Genomic DNA, 17,500 nt, shown 5'->3' on the forward strand with positions numbered 1-17,500 from the left:
CAATATGCCTAGACTACACACACACACCTAGACACACCTAGACATACAAAACCCTAGATGAGACAAAAACACACATACCACCCTCGTCACACCCTGACCTAACCAAAATATATAAAGAAAACAAAGAATACTCAGGTCAGGGCGTGACAGTGCATCGATAAGTGCATCCCCACAGTGACCGTACGTACATATTCAAACCAGAAGCCATAGATTACAGGCAACATCCGCACTGAACTAAAGGCTAGAGCTACCGCTTTCAAGGAGTGGCACACCAATCTGGACGATTATAAGAAATCTCACTATGACCTCCTACAATCAAAATATCAATACGAAAGGTCTTGCAAACTACCAGGGAAACCCCGCCGCGAATGACCCAGCGCCGCAAGCCTACCAGACAAGTAAATTCCGTCTATGCTCGCTTTGAGGCAAGCAACATTGAACCATGCATGAGAGCACCAGCTGCTCCGGATGGCTGTGTGATCTTGCTCTATATAGCTGATGTGAGTAAGACCTTTGGTATTTGGTCTTTTATTAGGATCAACTGTTGCAAAAGCAGCAGCTCCTCTTACAGGGGTCCACACAACATAATACAGAACATTAATAGACAAGAACAACTGAAGGACAGAACTACATGAACATTTTTTGAAGGCACATGTAGCCTACATATCAATTCATACACACAAACTATCTAAGCAAACAGTGGAGAGGCGTTGTGCCGCGAGGTGTTGCTTTATCTGTTTTTTGAAAGCAGGTTTGCTGTTTATTTGAGCAATATGAAATGGAATGGAGTTCCATGCAATAATAGCTCTATATAATACTGTACACTTTCTGGTGGCATATCTGGTGGGGTAAGTGTGTGTGTCAGAGCTGTGTGTAAGTTGACAATGCAACAATTTGGGATTTGAAACACATTCATGTTTCTTATTAAAAGAAGAAGTGATGCAGTCTTAGCCAAGAGAGACTGGCATGCATGGTATTTATATCAGCCCTCTGATCACAATGAAGAGCAAGACGTGCCTCTCTATTCTGGACCAGCTGCAGCTTAACTAGTTCTTTCCTTGCAGCACTGGACCACACGACTGGACAATAAGATAAGATAATCAAGATAAGACAGAACTAGAGCCTGCAGAACTTGCTTTTTGGAGTGTGGTGTCAAAAAAACAAAAAACAGGGTAACATTCACAAGGAACACATGCCTGAAAATGCTGTTCATAACTACAGCTCAGCGTTCAACACCATAATGCCCTCAAAGCTCATCACTAAGCTAAGGACCCTGGGACTAAACAACTCCTCTCTGCAACTGGATCCTGAACTCACCCCAATGGGTGAGGGTAGGCAACAACACATCTGCCACGCTGATCCTCAACACGGGGGCCCCCCAGGGGTGCGCGCTTAGCCCCTCCTGTATACCCTGTTTACCCAGGACTGTGTGGCAGCGTACAACTCCAACACCATCATTACGTTTGGACATGACAGTGGTCGGCCTGATCACCAACCATGATGAGGCAGCCTATAGGGAGGAGGTCAGTGGCCTGGCAGTGTGTTGCCAGGACAACAACCTCTCCCTTAACTTGAAAAATGAGCTGATCGTGGGCTACAGGAAGGAAACAGAGGGCTGAGCACACCCCCATCCACATCGACGGGTCTGTAGTGGAGCGGGTCGAGAGCTTCAAGTTCCTTGGTGTCCACATCTCTAATGACTTATCACGATCCACACACCAACACAGTCGTTAAGAAGGCACAACAACTTCTGTTCCTCATCAGGAGTCTGAAAAGATTTGGCATGGGCCCTCAGATCCTCAAAAATCACGACTGAGAGCATCTTAACTGGCTGCATCGCCGCTTGGTATAGCAACTGCTTGACATCTGACAGCAAGGCGCTACAGAGGGCAGTGAGTACGAACCGGTACATCACTGGGGCCAAGCTCCCTGCCATCCAGGACCTCTATTCCAGGCGGTGTCAGAGGAAGGCCCTAAAAAATGTCAAAGACTCCAGCCATCCAAGTCATACTGTTTTCTCTGCTACCACACAGCAAGCAGTACCGATGCACCAAGTCTGGAACCAACAGGACCTGAACAGCTTCTACCCCCCCCAGGCCATAAGACCGCTATATATTTTTTTGCACTAACTGTTTTGATTCATCACATACACTGCTGCTACTGTTTATTATCTATCCTGTAGCCTGGTCACTTTATCCCCACCTCAATTACCTCGTACCCCTGCACATTCCCTCGGTACTGGCGCCCCGTGTAAATAGCCAAGTGTTCGTTACTCATTGTGTATTTATTCCTTGTGTTATTATTTTTCTCTATGCATTGTTGAGAAGTAAACATTTCACTGTTAGTCTACACCCGTTGTTTACGAAGCATATGACACATTTTTTTTTTTTGACACACACACACACACACACACACACACCTTTTGGATAGATTTTTCGAGGTTCTCTCTTAGAAAGCACTAATCAACACCCACCCCTCCCTCCATCCCCCTATCCTAGCCTTTGGCAGAATGAAAAGGCGGTGAGAGGGAATGGAGAGAAAATAGGGATGGAGGGAGAGGTAATTGATGGAGGTGTATCGACCCCCCTGTAAAACCCAGTTAACACCTGCCTGTGAAACCTGATTAGCTGTAAGTGTGTGTCTGTGTGTACTTCTAGTAAACCAGGATTAGCACCCTGCCGTCTCGCCTTTCGTATTTGAGTGTGTTTTATGTGTGTATCTGTATGTGAGTGCATTTGCAAGTGCGTGCATATGTGTTTGTGTGTGTGTCTCTGTGTGAGTGTGTGTGTTTAGGACAGTCTCCACTGATTAGATCCCACGTGGTCAATAGTGAAAAGAGCACTCAGCCTGATAGGAAATCACCCTCAATCAATACTAATATTTTTACAGACCTCAGAACTGTGTGCGTGTAGTAAATTGTGTATGTGTGTGTGTGTGTGTGTGTGTGTGTGTGTGTGTGTGTCTGTATCCAGGGGAAGAATAGCTATTTAATCTAGTCACAGCAAATATAGGATAACCATTCATTGACAGACATTGTAAATCACTGGCCTGTCATCCCTCTCTGCTCTCTTTCTTTCCTCCCTCTGTACTGGAGAGCTGGAGCCTAATTCAGACGGTCTGCTCCTCTCCCTCTCCTTTCCCCCTCATCTCTCGTCCTCCCGTCACCTCTTCTCTTTGGTCCTCTTCTTTAACCTGACTCAATAACACTGGCTCACACATGGCCTTCGCTTAACTTCAGGTATGTTCCCTTAAGACTGTTATAAGGTGACAATCAAACGTCATATATAATATCAAGTAAATCGTAGTGTTCTCTTTGCTCCCAAGGCAAGAATGGACAGAACTCTTAATGAAACTTATCTTATGTCTGTTTCAATGCAATCTGAGTGGACGTGGGCAATTTCATCTTTATAAGCAGCTCCAACTCCCACGGTGTGTGTGTGTGTGCGGTGTGTGTGTGCGGTGTGTATTGCGCTTACCTGCCACTGACGACGAAGCAGGCAACCAGAAAGATGAGCAGTATGATGCCTCCAGCGATGGACACAGCCAGAATAGTAGACTGGTTGGGGTCTATGGCCAACATGTCTGAGACAGGGAATACATTATGAAGAGAAAGCGTTAATACAGCCTAAGAGTGTGTGTGTGTGTGTGTGTGTGTGTGTGTGTGTGTGTGTGTGTGTGTGTGTGTGTGTGTGTGTGTGTGTGTGTGTGTGTGTGTGTGTGTGTGTGTGTGTGTGTGGTGTGTGTGTCTTGTGTGTATGTGTGTGTGTGTGTGCCAGCTTGCATGCGCATTAGGCCAGGTCTAAAGTCTCCATCTTTGGAAGGTGTGTGTGTGTGTGTGTGTGTGTGTGTGTGTGCCTGCTTGCGTGCGCATTAGGCCAGGTCTAAAGTCTCCATCTTTGGAAGGTGTGTGTGTGTGTGCGTGACAGAGAGAGAGAGAGAGAGAGAGAGAGAGAGAGAGAGAGAGAGAGAGAGAGAGAGAGAGAGAGAGAGAGAGAGAGAGAGAGAGAGAGAGAGAGAGAGAACTTGAAAGAGAAAGATAATGTACTCAGCAGGCTCTTTGACGATGAAAAGCTTTTTCCATTTCAATATTCCTCAACGAGGGCTGACTGTAAACGCATTCCAATTTTCCTGTGCTGTCCAAATGGATATGTTAACATTGTACATAACAAGCCTGCTTTAAAAGTTTCTGTGAAACCACATTGATTTTTACGCTGCAGCAATCGGGCCATTACTCAAAACAAATGTTCAATTTATCAAGGTTAGCCAAGCACGAGCAGACGTGTGTGTGTGTGTGTGTGTGGGTGTGTGTGTGGGCGTTGGTGTGTGTGTGTGTGGGCGTGTGCGTGTGTGTGTGTGTGTGTGTGTGTGTGTGTGTGTGTGTCTGTGTGTGTGTGGGGCGTTGGTGTGTGTGTGTGTGGGCGTGTGCGTGTGTGTGTGTGTGTGTGTGTGTGGGGGGCGTGTGCGTGTGTGTGTGTGTGTGTGTGTGTGGGGCAGCGAGCCCTTTCAGGCAAATGAATGCCTCCAGGCAGCAATAGATGGCCATTTATCTCGTATTCCATTCCTTGGCATTGAACACACACACACAGGTGCAAACATGCACAGAAACAGACACACACACTAGGCTGCTTTAAAGGTTTCAGTGCACCACAGAAATGTACAGTGTGATCTATACAATTGATTTGACTAATATTCACTCAGCTCCATCCGTGGTTTTCATTTCAATAGTCATGAAGTTGAACGATTGATCAGATTGATGATATTCAAATGATTGATCAAATGGACACGATTGATTTACATGATCGATATTAAGTCAGTTGGCACAATAATAATAATTGTGTAACTAACAATTATGCACAATAACTGTGAACAATATATTTTACCCAATAGGTTTCCTAGATTGGTTTCCTCTATCGTAATCGCTCCTCTTTCAGCCCAGCTGCCAAAATAACCCTGATTCAGATGACCATCCTACCCATGCTAGATTACGGAGATATCATTTATAGATCGTCAGGTAAGGGTGCTCTCGAGCGGCTTGATGTTCTTTACCATTCTGCCATCAGATTTACCACCAATGCTCCTTATAGGACACATCACTGCCCTCTATACTCCTCTGTGAACTGGTCATCTCTGTATACACGTCGCTTATTTATAAAAACCCTTAGGCCTCACTCCCCCCTATCTGAGATACCTACTGTAGCCCTCATCCTCCACATACAACACCCGTACTGCCAGTCACATTCTGTTAAAGGTCCCCAAAGCAAACACATCCCTGGGACCGCTCCTCTTTTCAGTTCGCTGCAGCCAGCGACTGGAACGAGCTGCAACAAACACTCCAACTGGACAGTTTTACCTCAATCTCTTCATTCAAAGATTCAATCATGGACACTCTTAGTGACAGTTGTGGCTGCTTTATGTGATGTATTGTTGTCTCTACCTTCTTGCCCTTTGTGCTGTTGTCTGTGCCCAATAATGTTTGTACCATGTTTTGTGCTGCTACCATGTTGTGTTGCTACCATGTTGTTGTGATGTTGTGTTGCTACCATGCTGTGTTGTCATGTGTTGCTGCCTTGCTGTGTTGTTGTTTTAGATCTCTCTTTATGTAGTGTTGTGTTGTCTCTCTTGTTGTGATGTGCGTTTTGTCCTATATTTATATTGTATTTATTTTTTCATCCCAGGCCCCGCCCCCCGCAGGAGGGGCCTTTTGCCTTTAGGGAGGTCGCCATTGTAAACAAGAATTTGTTCTTAACTGACTTGCCTAGTTAAACAAAAGGTTAAAATAAAAAATAAACCAAAAAAATTGCAGTTTACTATTTTTATATGAAAAGTGTTGGCGGTCAAAGCTCCAAGCGGTCAAAATCTTTTGTTTTTGAGACGGGAGTGTGTCACCAAACCTGTGTTGTGTTCATTATGATGCATTACGAGCTCAAGAAACTTTTCCACAAAAATTACAATTTAACAACCATGGTCATTTGCAAGACCATTCATTGTTACCCCAAATTCCAGAATCATCACAGCCCTAGTGGAATCTTAGAGAGTCTCATGAGATGGAATGTCACTTCCTTTCTCGCAATATGACAATGAAAAAGAGGAGAACAAGGAAGGAGTGAGACGGACCTGAAGGAGACAAAGAAGACAGACAGAGAGAGAGAGGTGAAAACAAAGCAGAGGTAAGAGAAAAAGAGGCCTCGAGCCGCCAACAGAGGGTAGGTGGAGACAGAGCCAGAGGAAGAGACAGAGAGGGATCTTTAACTACCTTCGTGGCTGGTCTCCAGTTCTATCTCTCCTCCGTAGTTGCCGTATCCCCCTTCCGTTCTAGCTCGGACACGGAACACATATGTAGTACCAGGCTTCAGACCATCTACGGTCATCACATTGGACCTGGTCTTTAGGACTGTGTAGTTCTGCTCTCTCTGGTTCTAATGTTAGAGAGAGAGAGAGAGAGAGAGCAAGAGAGAGGTGGAGACACACACAGAGAGAGAGAGAGAGAGAGAGAGAGAGAGAGAGAGAGAGAGAGAGAGAGAGAGAGAGAGAGAGAGAGAGAGAGAGAGAGAGAGAGAGAGAGAGAGAGAGAGACATGCATGTAAATAAAGTGTGTGTGCGCGCATGTGTGTCAGTGAGCAGACTCCCTGCAGAGCCTCTGATACCTTCTCTAATGAGAGACGCTCCACTACACGGATTAGCACTGTTACTGTGGAATATTACCCTTGATCCCTGCCAATAACACACACATGCGCAAACACATTCACACACACACACCTCCGGCTCCTCTCCTGTCTTCTCTCATACTCGTCACACTCCTGTTTTCATCTGTATTCAACACCTTGTGTCTTTCACAAGGCTTTTTCAGAGGCTGTTGGGCGTTAGTGTGCTTGGTTAGAGCGCTGGCTAGGATGCGTGTGAGGGAGAGGAAAGTTGTGTGTTTGCTGTGTTTACTACTGTTATGATAAACAATTTATTAAAGCCTTGAAGGTGATTCAACACCACCACACAGTACATCAACACACACACACACACACACACACACACACACAAATGAACAAGCTAACAAATAATAATGTAATGCTAACATTGGAGAGATGAGCCGTAGGAGCTTCTCTCTGCTTGAGCAGCAGGGGTGTCGAGCTACAGTCTTAGCTGCCCTTGATTTAGCTCACCAGGTACACCGTAGACATCCACTTCCCTTTCGGGAGCCGTTCCATTGGTCCTAGGGTGCTAACTCTGCCTGGCCCTTGTGCCGGGCGAGCTAAATCAAGCGCACTCCTGTGCTCGTCAGATACATTTCCAGGTCTAAGACAAGACATTAGGAGGAGGAGAAGAGAGGGAAGAGAGGACAAGAGAAGAGAGAGAGAAAGGGAGGTGTGACTGACCTTCTCATAGTAAATGACTTCATACTCCACTATGGCTCCGTTGGGTCTGTCGGGGCCCTGCCACGCCAGAGTGATACTGTCCTTGCTCCTCCTCTCCTTCAGGACCACACTCACTACAGGGGAGGGAAATAGATGGAGGAAGGGGGTAGAGTGGAATTTGGGGGGGAAGAGAGTACAGGGAGAAAAGGAGCGAGACAGCGGGGGAGGGTGAAAGGCGGAGGTAGTGGGTGAGGGTGAGAGGCAGCAGGGGAGTGGGGGAGAAAGAGAGTGACAGCAGCGAGAGAGCATGGGAGGGATAGAGAGAGAGAGAGAGAGAGGGAGGGAGAAAGAGTGAGAGAGGGAGGGAGAGAGCGAGAGAGGGGGAGGGAGAGAGAGAGAGACAGAGACGGAGAGACAGAGAGGAGAGAGAGAGAGAGAGAGAGAGAGAGAGAGAGAGAGAGAGAGAGAGAGAGAGAGAGAGAGAGAGACAGAGAGACAGAGAGAGAGAGAGAGACAGAGAGAGAGAGAGAGACAGAGAGACAGAGAGAGAGAGAGAGAGAGAGACAGAGAGAGAGAGAGAGAGACAGAGAGAGAGAGAGAGAGACAGAGAGACAGAGAGAGAGAGAGAGAGAGAGAGAGAGAGAGAGAGAGAGAGAGAGAGAGAGACAGAGAGAGAGACAGAGACAGAGACAGAGAGAGAGAGAGAGAGAGAGAGAGAGAGAGAGAGAGAGAGAGAGAGAGAGAGAGAGATTGATTACCACTGTGCTATAATGAGAGTTCTCTGCAGTGTGTAGAACTCAGCTATATGTACATGTGTGAAATGACTGACTTTGTGTGTGTGTGTCAGAGGGAGTGTCAGAGTGCTCGGGGGGCACAGGTAGAAGTGTGTGTGGGTGACATGTTGAGAGGAGCAGGGTGTGTGACAGTGCGGGAGACACGTAGGACTGTTAACAAGGTTAACGACCTCTCTCCTCGGCCCTCTCTGACACATCCCCTACACGGACCCCCATTACTCACCATCACACTCCACGGCCCCCTCAACCTGTCCTACACACACACACACACACACTCCATGTACTGCGTGTGTTCAGATCCAATCAGCACATGTGAGTGTGTCCTAATTGAGAGTCTTCAGCAGATGCAAAGCCCTGGGTGAAGGGTTTGGGACACAGTGAAGAGAGTGTGTGTCTGTGTGTCCTTTCAAATCTGATTAGGTCTAGGCATATCCAATCTCTCATATTACGTGTGTGTGTGTGTGTGTGTGTGTGTGTGTGTGTGTGTGTGTGTGTGTGTGTTAGACATCAGTCCAGACATCATTACTGAGCGGACATTGACTGCCAATACACTGAAACGGTAGTGTGTTTGTCTGCGAGGTTGTCTGCGTGTTTGTCCGCGTGTTTGTCCGCGTGTTTGTCCGCGTGTTTGTCCTCGTGTTTGTCCGCGTGTTTGTCCGCGTGTTTGTCCGCGTGTTTGTCCGCGTGTTTGTCCGCGTGTTTGTCCGCGTGTTTGTCCGCGTGTTTGTCCTCGTGTTTGTCCGCGTGTTTGTCCGCGTGTTTGTCCGCGTGTTTGTCCTCGTGTTTGTCCGCGTGTTTGTCCGCGTGTTTGTCCGCGTGTTTGTCCGCGTGTTTGTCCGCGTGTTTGTCCGCGTGTTTGTCCGCGTGTGTTCCTACCTGTCTGGCTGGTGGTGACATTAACTATCACAGCTCCCCTGGGTGTGGGACTCAGATCAGACACTCCATTCAGGCTCTCTATGGTGAAGCTGTAGTTGCTGTGTGGCTGCAGGTCAGTGACCATCACCATAGCCACAGAGAGACCAAACTGCCTCGGCACAAAATGGACTCCGCTGCCACAGGGCGCACACTTCATGTCGTCCCCAGAGCACTTCCTGCAGCGGAGGCTGTAGGTGATGTCACCTCGACCTCCCGTGTCACGTGGGGGACTCCATTCTAGTGTGACACATGTCTCATTGACCGTGGAGATGGTGTTCTCTGGAGCCGAAGGGGGACCTGGGAGGAGAGAGGGGAGAGACGGTGAGTGTGTGTGTGTGTGTGTCTGTCAATGTGTGTATGATGGGATCATTTCAGTGCTGCAATGATGAATGGTGGTTCAGGCTCCAGTGTCTGGACTGATGACATCTCATCAGCAGCAGGATGACTAGTGAGGCCCAGGGGGCCTCTAAAGCCTGGGCCTTTCCTGATCATGCTGCCCAGTGGCAGGCCTCTGTAAAGGGCAGCAGGTGGGGGCCAGGGAGAGGAGGGCAGGGGGTAATAGAGGCTGTCTACCGTAAATCTGATGACAGCGGATGATATGTGACAGGGAGCCTGATGTCTGCCCCTCTCTCGCCCTCTCCCTCCTCCCTCACATCTTCTCCTCTCTCGCCCTCTCCCTCCTCCCTCACATCTTCTCCTCTCTCGCCCTCTCCCTCCTCCCTCACATCTTCTCCTCTCTCCCTGTATCTTCCTCCCTGTTCTTCTTCTCATCTCTCCCAAATGGTCATTTCCACCCTTCTCTCTCATCCCTATTTCAGTCCTTTTCCAGCTCTTTCTAATACCTCTCCCCACCTTTCAACCACCCCCAAAAGCTCCTCTCCTCATCACCTCCTCAAAGTGGGAGACGGAGAGAGAGAGACGAGAGACAGAAAAAAAAGAGGCAGAGAGAGAGATAGTAGCGTGTAAAAGGAAAGAGACAGATAGAACAGGAGAAGATTGAGTAGGCGACAGAGATGTGTACCCGTGTGTGTGTGTGTGTGTGTGTATGTGGCGAGGTGACACATCTGCGAGAGCCGTTGCTCATTTCCAGCTCATATCCCCTGTCACATCACACCTGCTGCAACGATTAATACGTTTGATCTACCATAACCTCCTAATGGGTTTCACTCCTTCCCACACGTGTGTGTATGTCTCTCCCCATCCTCCCTCTCCCTACACTCCTCTCTCTCTCTCTCTCTCTCTCTCTCTCTCTTTCTTTCTATCTATCTAGCTCGTCTCTCTCTCTCTCTGTGTGGGAGATGCGTCAGGATGTGGTTGGTGGTCGGTGCCCATCCTGCCGGTACCTCCGGTAGATTCAGACAGACAGAACCTCTAGTATCAGCTTGTGTCGGGAGTATCATTGAGTCACGGTATCAGTGTCATCTAATAGGATCACCGTCAGCTCAGACAGACAATTAAAGTGATCTCGAAGAGCAGTGATATGTATCTAGAGAGCTGTCTGTGATCAAAGGCTTTTCCAAAAGGCAATGTTGTCAAAGAAGCGGCAATGACAATGCAATCAACGGAACTCAACCAAATTGAGGTTTGAGGATGCCAATAAACAGTAGGTGTGTGGATGTTTGGTGCTTGTGCAAGTGTGTCTCGGTGAGTTTCTGTGCATGTTTTTGCGTGAGTGTGTGTGTGTGTGTGTGTGTGCTGCTCACGTGTGCAGGCCATGGAGCGCGGGTCCGTCTCCGCGCGGTGGAAGCCTTTCTCACACACACACTCGGAGGCTCTCTCCAGGTGGGAGGAGCTATGTGGCGGACATTTTGTGCAGTAGGCATCGGTCGCTGAGGCCTTGTAGGAGCCCGGTCTGCACGCTGGGGAGAGAGGAGAGAACAGAAGGTAAGAAATGAGCCACTACACCAGGTCGACAAGGTAAGACAGCGGTGGGGAACTGGAAAACGCAAGGCTACAAAATGAGAACACCACAGTTCTACTGGAAAAAATGACTTTTATGTCTATGTTTCTGTGGTGTCTACAACCTGAATAGGTATAACACAGGGTTCAAATGTGCCACTACTGAATGCATTGTACATTGGGTGATTCTACTCCTCTGAGTGTAAATGGCCCTTTCCACTGTCAGGAGATTGAGGGTGTTTGGAAGCGCAAGTCCATAGATGGTGTGTGTGTGTGTGTGTGTGTGTGTGTGTGTGTGTGTGTGTGTGTGTGTGTGTGTGTGTGTGTGTGTGTGTGTGTGTGTGTGTGTGTGTGTGTGTGTGTGTGTGTGTGTGTGTGTGCAGATGGATCAATGCCATGACAGATTCCTTTGGGTGCTGATTACGTGTGCCGAGCGTGTGTGTGTTAAGAATGCGGAGTGTGTGTGGATTGCGTGTGCCGGTGCTGAAGGTCATGGATTTAATCAAGCAAGGCGTTGTTCGCCTCGGCACTGCCGTAAATGACCCTTGTCACACACACACAGTCCAACACACACACACACCAGAGTGACCTGCAGCTCTGGGAATACTAGGAACTGAGCTACATATGCCTCTCAACGCACACAGAAAAAAGGCACACACACCGAACACACTACCGGTCAAACGCTTTAGAACACCTACTCATTCAAGGGTTCTCCTTTATTTTTACTATTTTCTACATTGTAGAATAATAGTGAAGACATCAAAACTATGAAATAACACATATGGAATCATGTAGTAACCCAAAAAGTGTTACAGGAGTCTAAATATATTTTCTATTTGAGATTCCTCAAAGCCACCCTTTGCCATGATGACAGCTTTGCACACTCTTGGCATTCTCTCAACCAGCTTCATCTGGAATGCTTTTCCAACAGGAGTTCCCACATATAATGAGCACTTGTTGGCTGCTTTTCCTTCACTCTGCGGTCCGACTCATCCCAAACTATCTCAATTGGGTTGAGGTTGGCAGATTGTGGAGGCCAGGTCATCTGATGCAGCACTCCATCGCCCTCCTTCTTGGTAAAATACACTGCCTGGAGGTGTGTTGGGTCATTGTTCTGTTGAAAAACAACTTATAGTCCCACTAAGCCCAAACAATGGGATGGCGTATCACTGCAGAAAGCTGTGGTAGCCATGCTGGTTAAGTGTGCCTTGAATTGCAAATAAATCACAGTGACACCAGCAAAGCACACCCGCAACTTCACCCCTTTTCCTCCATGCTTTACGGTGGGAAATACACGAGGAGATCACCCGTTCACCCACACCGCATCTCACAAAGACACGGCGGTTGGAACCAAAAATCTCACATTTGACCTCTAGACCAAAGGACAGATTTCCACCGGACTAATGTCCATTGCTTGTGTTTCTTGGCCCAAGCAAGTCTCTTATTATTATCGGTGCCTTTAGTTGTGGCCAAGAGAGTGCAAAGCTGTCATCATGGCAAAGGGTGACTACTTTGAAGAATCCCAAATATAAAATATGTGTTGATTTGTTAAACACTTTTTGGGTTACTACACGATTCCATATGTGTTATTTCATAGTTTTGATGTCTTCAATATTATTGTGCAATGTAGAAAATTGTAAAAAAAATAAAGAAAAACCCTTGAATAAGTAGGTGTCCTAAAACTTTTGACCGGTAGTGTATATTACATAGTAATATACAATCACACACACACATATACCAAGAAATGGCCTAAATGCCACAATATCCAAAAAATACACATTAACCAGCTGAATAAAACAGGCGAGAGGAAAGGAGAGAGCAGGGGAAAAGACAGAAGAACTAGAGAGAGCAGGAGAAAAGACAGAAGAACTAGAGAGAGCAGGGGAAAAGACAGGAGAACTAGAGAGAGCAGGGGAAAAGACAGAAGAACTAGAGAGAGCAGGGGAAAAGACAGAAGAACTAGAGAGCAGGAGAAAAGACAGAAGAACTAGAGAGAGCAGGGGAAAAGACAGGAGAACTAGAGAGAGCAGGGGAAAAGACAGAAGAACTAGAGAGAGCAGGGGAAAAGACAGAAGAACTAGAGAGAGTAGGGAAAAGACAGAAGAACTAGAGAGAGTAGGGGAAAAGACAGAAGAACTAGAGAGAGCAGGGGAAAAGACAGAAGAACTAGAGAGAGGGGAAAGACCTTGAATAAGTAGGTGTCCTAAAACTAGAGAGAGCAGGGGAAAAGACAGAAGAACTTGACAGAAGAACTAGAGAGAAAAAGACAGAAGAACTAGTGTATATTACATAGTAATATACAATCACACACACACATATACCAAGAAATGGCCTAAATGCCACAATATCCAAAAAATACACATTAACCAGCTGAATAAAACAGGCGAGAGGAAAGGAGAGAGCAGGGGAAAAGACAGAAGAACTAGAGAGAGCAGGAGAAAAGACAGAAGAACTAGAGAGAGCAGGAGAAAAGACAGAAGAACTAGAGAGAGCAGGAGAAAAGACAGAAGAACTAGAGAGAGCAGGAGAAAAGACAGAAGAACTAGAGAGAGCAGGGGAAAAGACAGAAGAACTAGAGAGAGCAGGGGAAAAGACAGAAGAACTAGAGAGAGCAGGGGAAAAGACAGAAGAACTAGAGAGAGCAGGGGAAAAGACAGAAGAACTAGAGAGAGCAGAGGGAGAAAAAGACAGAAGAACTAGAGAGAGCAGGGGAAAGAACTAGACAGGGGAAAAGAAGAAGAACTAGAGAGAGCAGGGAAAAGCAGGGGAAAAGACAGAAGAACTAGAGAGAGCAGGGGAAAAGACAGAAGAACTAGAGAGAGCAGGGGAAAAGAGAGAAGAACTAGAGAGAGCAGGGGAAAAGACAGAAGAACTAGAGAGCAGGAGAAAAGACAGAAGAACTAGAGAGAGCAGGGGAAAAGACAGAAGAACTAGAGAGAGCAGGGGAAAAGACAGAATAACTAGAGAGAGCAGGGGAAAAGACAGAAGAACTAGAGAGAGCAGGGGAAAAGACAGAAGAACTAGAGAGAGCAGGAGAAAGAAATAACGGGGAGAAAGAGGACAAAAAAAGAATAGATATGACACCATGTGCCAGAACTAAATTGTTTAATAAAGGGCCTAAAAATACTACGCATTGTGTATATTTCCTTTCTACTCTCTCTTAGTAAATCACTCATCTTCTTTAACTTAGTCGTTCCACTCTTTGGTCTCTCTGACTTTTCCACCTGTATTTAGGAAAATCAGCCATATTTAGGCAAATCATTAATCATAGAGGAGCTAAGTCCCCTAGCACAATCCCCCATGGACGTTAGCACTGTGTGTGTGTGTGTATTTTTCCGTGTATCAGCGAAGAGGGGAGCAGAGAAGGGACCTTGGCCCATTCTGCTCTGGCAAGTATAAAGCCCAGACACACACAACCCCACACACACACACACATCAGTGCAGAGGACAGTAGTTTCAGTCTACACAGCCTTAGTAGGTTTTGATCAGGCAGCTGTAAGGACGCCCGGCTTGGCGCGAGGCCCCCTGTCTGTCTATCTGTCTGTCTGTCTGTCTGTCTGTCTGTCTGTCTATCTGTCTGCAACTTCGAGGTCCTTTATGTCCCTGTTCCAGAAGCAGAACTCTCCGGAAAGAAAAGATCCCAGGAGAAAAGCCGCTTTTCCATGCTGCTCCGCAGCCTAGCCAACAGCTGACAGAAGACACACACACACACACCTAGCCATGGGAGCCGAGAGCTGACATGGGAGGAAGGAGAGCAAAGGACCCTAGAGAATTTTCTCTCTCTCTGCTGACATGGGAGGAAGGAGAGCAAAGGACCCTAGAGAATTTTCTCTCTCTCTGGCACATGCACACACACACACACACACACACACACACACACACACACACACACACACACACACACACACACACACACACACACACACACACACACACACACACACACACACACACACACACACACACACACAGTGTCCATTGAGGATTGTGCCAGTAGACTTTGCTCCCCTATGATTAATGATTTGCCTAAAATACGGGCAAGGTACAGGTGGATAAGCCAGAGACACACTCACAGCAGCTCCCGAGGATCTAAAAACAGAGACACAAGTTTCATTCTCCTGGAACTACAATAAGTTTTTGCCTTTGAACTTGAAATGTAGGCCTGTCTGTTTCTCTCCGTATGGGAAACTGAGGTAAGGTGAGTGGGTTGATACATGCACAGCGTGTGTGTGATTAGTGTGTATGGGGTAATGCTAAAGAGGCAAGTCATCTCAGATCTGTGTGTGTCTCAGATCCAGTATCTGTAAGAGGCTCGTCTTATTAAATATTCATACAGCGACTGGAGTCTGTGTCCATGACGATCAATAGTTTGATATGATATACTACAGCTACTAAAGACAATTACGCACCCTGTGTGTGTGTGTGTGTGTGTGTGTGTGTGTGTGTGTGTGTGTGTGGTGTGTGTGTTCTTAAGGTGATGCAACACTTTCCTTCTGGCCACACCTGTGATGTCAACCGCTAACCGTAAGCTTACCATTACACCTGAAAACAGACCCGTTGTAATGCCACTTTAAGGCAGGTAATCGATCCCACAGTGAATCATTCAGAGATCCAGACGAGAGCAGTCTTCTCCTGTGGCTCGGAGGAAAGGTCACATCAAACAGCAACCTCTGAATACTACAGACTGTCTGGTGTGTGTGTGTGTGTGTGTGTGTGTGTGTGTGTGTGTGTGTGTGTGTGTGTGTGTGTGTGTGTGTGTGTGTGTGTGTGTGTGTGTGTGTGTGTGTGTGTGTGTGTGCGAAATGTCTGTATTCTTTTGGAACTTTTAGTGTAATGTTAACTGCTATTTTTTAAATTGTTTATTTGACTTTTGTTTGATTTCTATTCCACTTGCTTTGGCAATTTAAATATATGTTCCCGTTGCCAACAAAGCCCTTAAATTGCCAGTGACTGGAACGATTTGCAAAAAAATAAAATCGCTGAAGTTGGAGACTTATATCTCCCTCACTAACTTTAAGCATCAGCTATCTGAGCAGCTTACCGATTGCTGCAGCTGTACACAGCCCATCTGTAAATAGCCCATCCAACTACCTACCTCATCCCCATATTGATTTTATTTACTTTTTTTGCTATTTTGCACACCAGTATTTCTACTTGCACATCATCATCTGCACATCTATCACTCCAGTGTTAATCTGCCAAATTGTAATTACTTCGCTACTATGGCCTATTTATTGCCTTACCACCCCACACCATTTGCACACACTGTATATAGACTTTATTCTGTTGTGTTATTGACTGTATGTTTGTTTTACTCCATGTGTAACTCTGTGTTGTTGTTTGTGTCACACTGCTTTGCTTTATCTTGGCCAGGTCGCAGTTGTAAATGAGAACTTGTTCTCAACTGGCCTACCTGGTTAAATAAAGGTGAAATAAAATTTAAATAAAATGTTTTTTAAAAAATGAATTGAGAGAGAGAGAGAGAGAGAGAGAGAGAGCAAGCGAAACAAAGAAATAAGGAGAGTGTAAAATATTGAGAGAATATTCACTACGAGTAAGCTGACAGACTATAGTGTAATGGTAGGGTAGGGTATCTGGTAGGGTAGGGTATCTGGGCTGACTAACCAGAGCCAGACAACAACAGCCATGTGTTTATGAACTGCGTTAAACTTGGCCTTTGTAGGTTGGCCAGTCTGACCCCACATCATCACACCACGCTGAACCCCAATCATGTTGGATTCAGAGAGGCTGCTCTCTCACGGAGGCAATGAGAAAACAACACAACAATAAAGCCACCCATCTGCACCCAGTGGACAGAGGACAGATTTCCACCGAATCGGCCGTCAGAACTACGGCACGGCCTCAAGGGGCTTCACGTCTCTCAGCCTCTAATATGTTTCTACCCCGCCTTCCCTTCATTTTCTATGCTTCCGTTTCCCTTCAATGCGAGTTTGTGTGTTCGTATATGTGAGTTTGTGCATTGTGTTGAGTGTGTGTGCATGCCAGGCGTGTGTGTGCGTTGCGCTCCATGAAGAGAAGTTGTGTAAAAAAAGCTCTCTGGCCCAGGGGAGATGAGCACCATAATGGTCACCATGGCAACACACTTTCAAGATGGAGCCCCTTTCCTGTCCCCCTTAAATACCGAGCAGCTCCCTCAAATTAGACAGCAATGTGTGTGTGTCACTGTGTGTGTTTGTGTGTGTCACTGTGTGTGTGTGTGTGTGTGTGTGTGTGTGTGTGTGTGTGTGTGTGTGTGTGTGTGTGTGTGTGTGTGTGTGTGTGTGTGTGTGTGTGTGTGTGTGTGTGTGCACGTCATTGTGTGTGTGTTAAACCCATGTGTGGGCTATCCAGGGACCTGTTCAGGCTTACCCATTTAAAAATTGATACATCAAGCGTCAGTGGAGAAATCTGACAAGATCGGATTCGACAGGTCTAAAAGTATGTGTGTGTGTGCCTGAAACAAATCTTCAGAGGGTAAACATGCACTCTGGTCGTTGGATAAACAACTGTCTTAGGACAGATAGGCCAGGTTATTATGCAGTACAG

General features: G+C 46.6%; 1 protein-coding gene across 2 annotated transcripts in view; it reads right to left on the reverse strand.

Moving 5' to 3' along the window:
* The window catches only part of epha4b (eph receptor A4b), a 152,692-nt gene that overhangs the window by 84,350 nt on the left and 50,842 nt on the right, over window positions 1–17,500 (reverse strand). For both annotated transcript variants that reach the window (XM_042307816.1, XM_042307815.1), the window contains exons 6-10: window positions 10,759–10,914; window positions 9,017–9,352; window positions 7,368–7,480; window positions 6,254–6,416; window positions 3,477–3,582 (exon numbers count right to left, since the gene is read on the reverse strand). In XM_042307816.1, the coding sequence (XP_042163750.1) occupies window positions 3,477–3,582; window positions 6,254–6,416; window positions 7,368–7,480; window positions 9,017–9,352; window positions 10,759–10,914 (874 nt within the window). The remainder of the gene's footprint in view (window positions 1–3,476; window positions 3,583–6,253; window positions 6,417–7,367; window positions 7,481–9,016; window positions 9,353–10,758; window positions 10,915–17,500) is intronic.

This window comes from Oncorhynchus tshawytscha, linkage group LG28 (genome assembly GCF_018296145.1).
Source record: "Oncorhynchus tshawytscha isolate Ot180627B linkage group LG28, Otsh_v2.0, whole genome shotgun sequence".
Classification (NCBI taxonomy): Eukaryota; Metazoa; Chordata; class Actinopteri; order Salmoniformes; family Salmonidae; genus Oncorhynchus; species Oncorhynchus tshawytscha.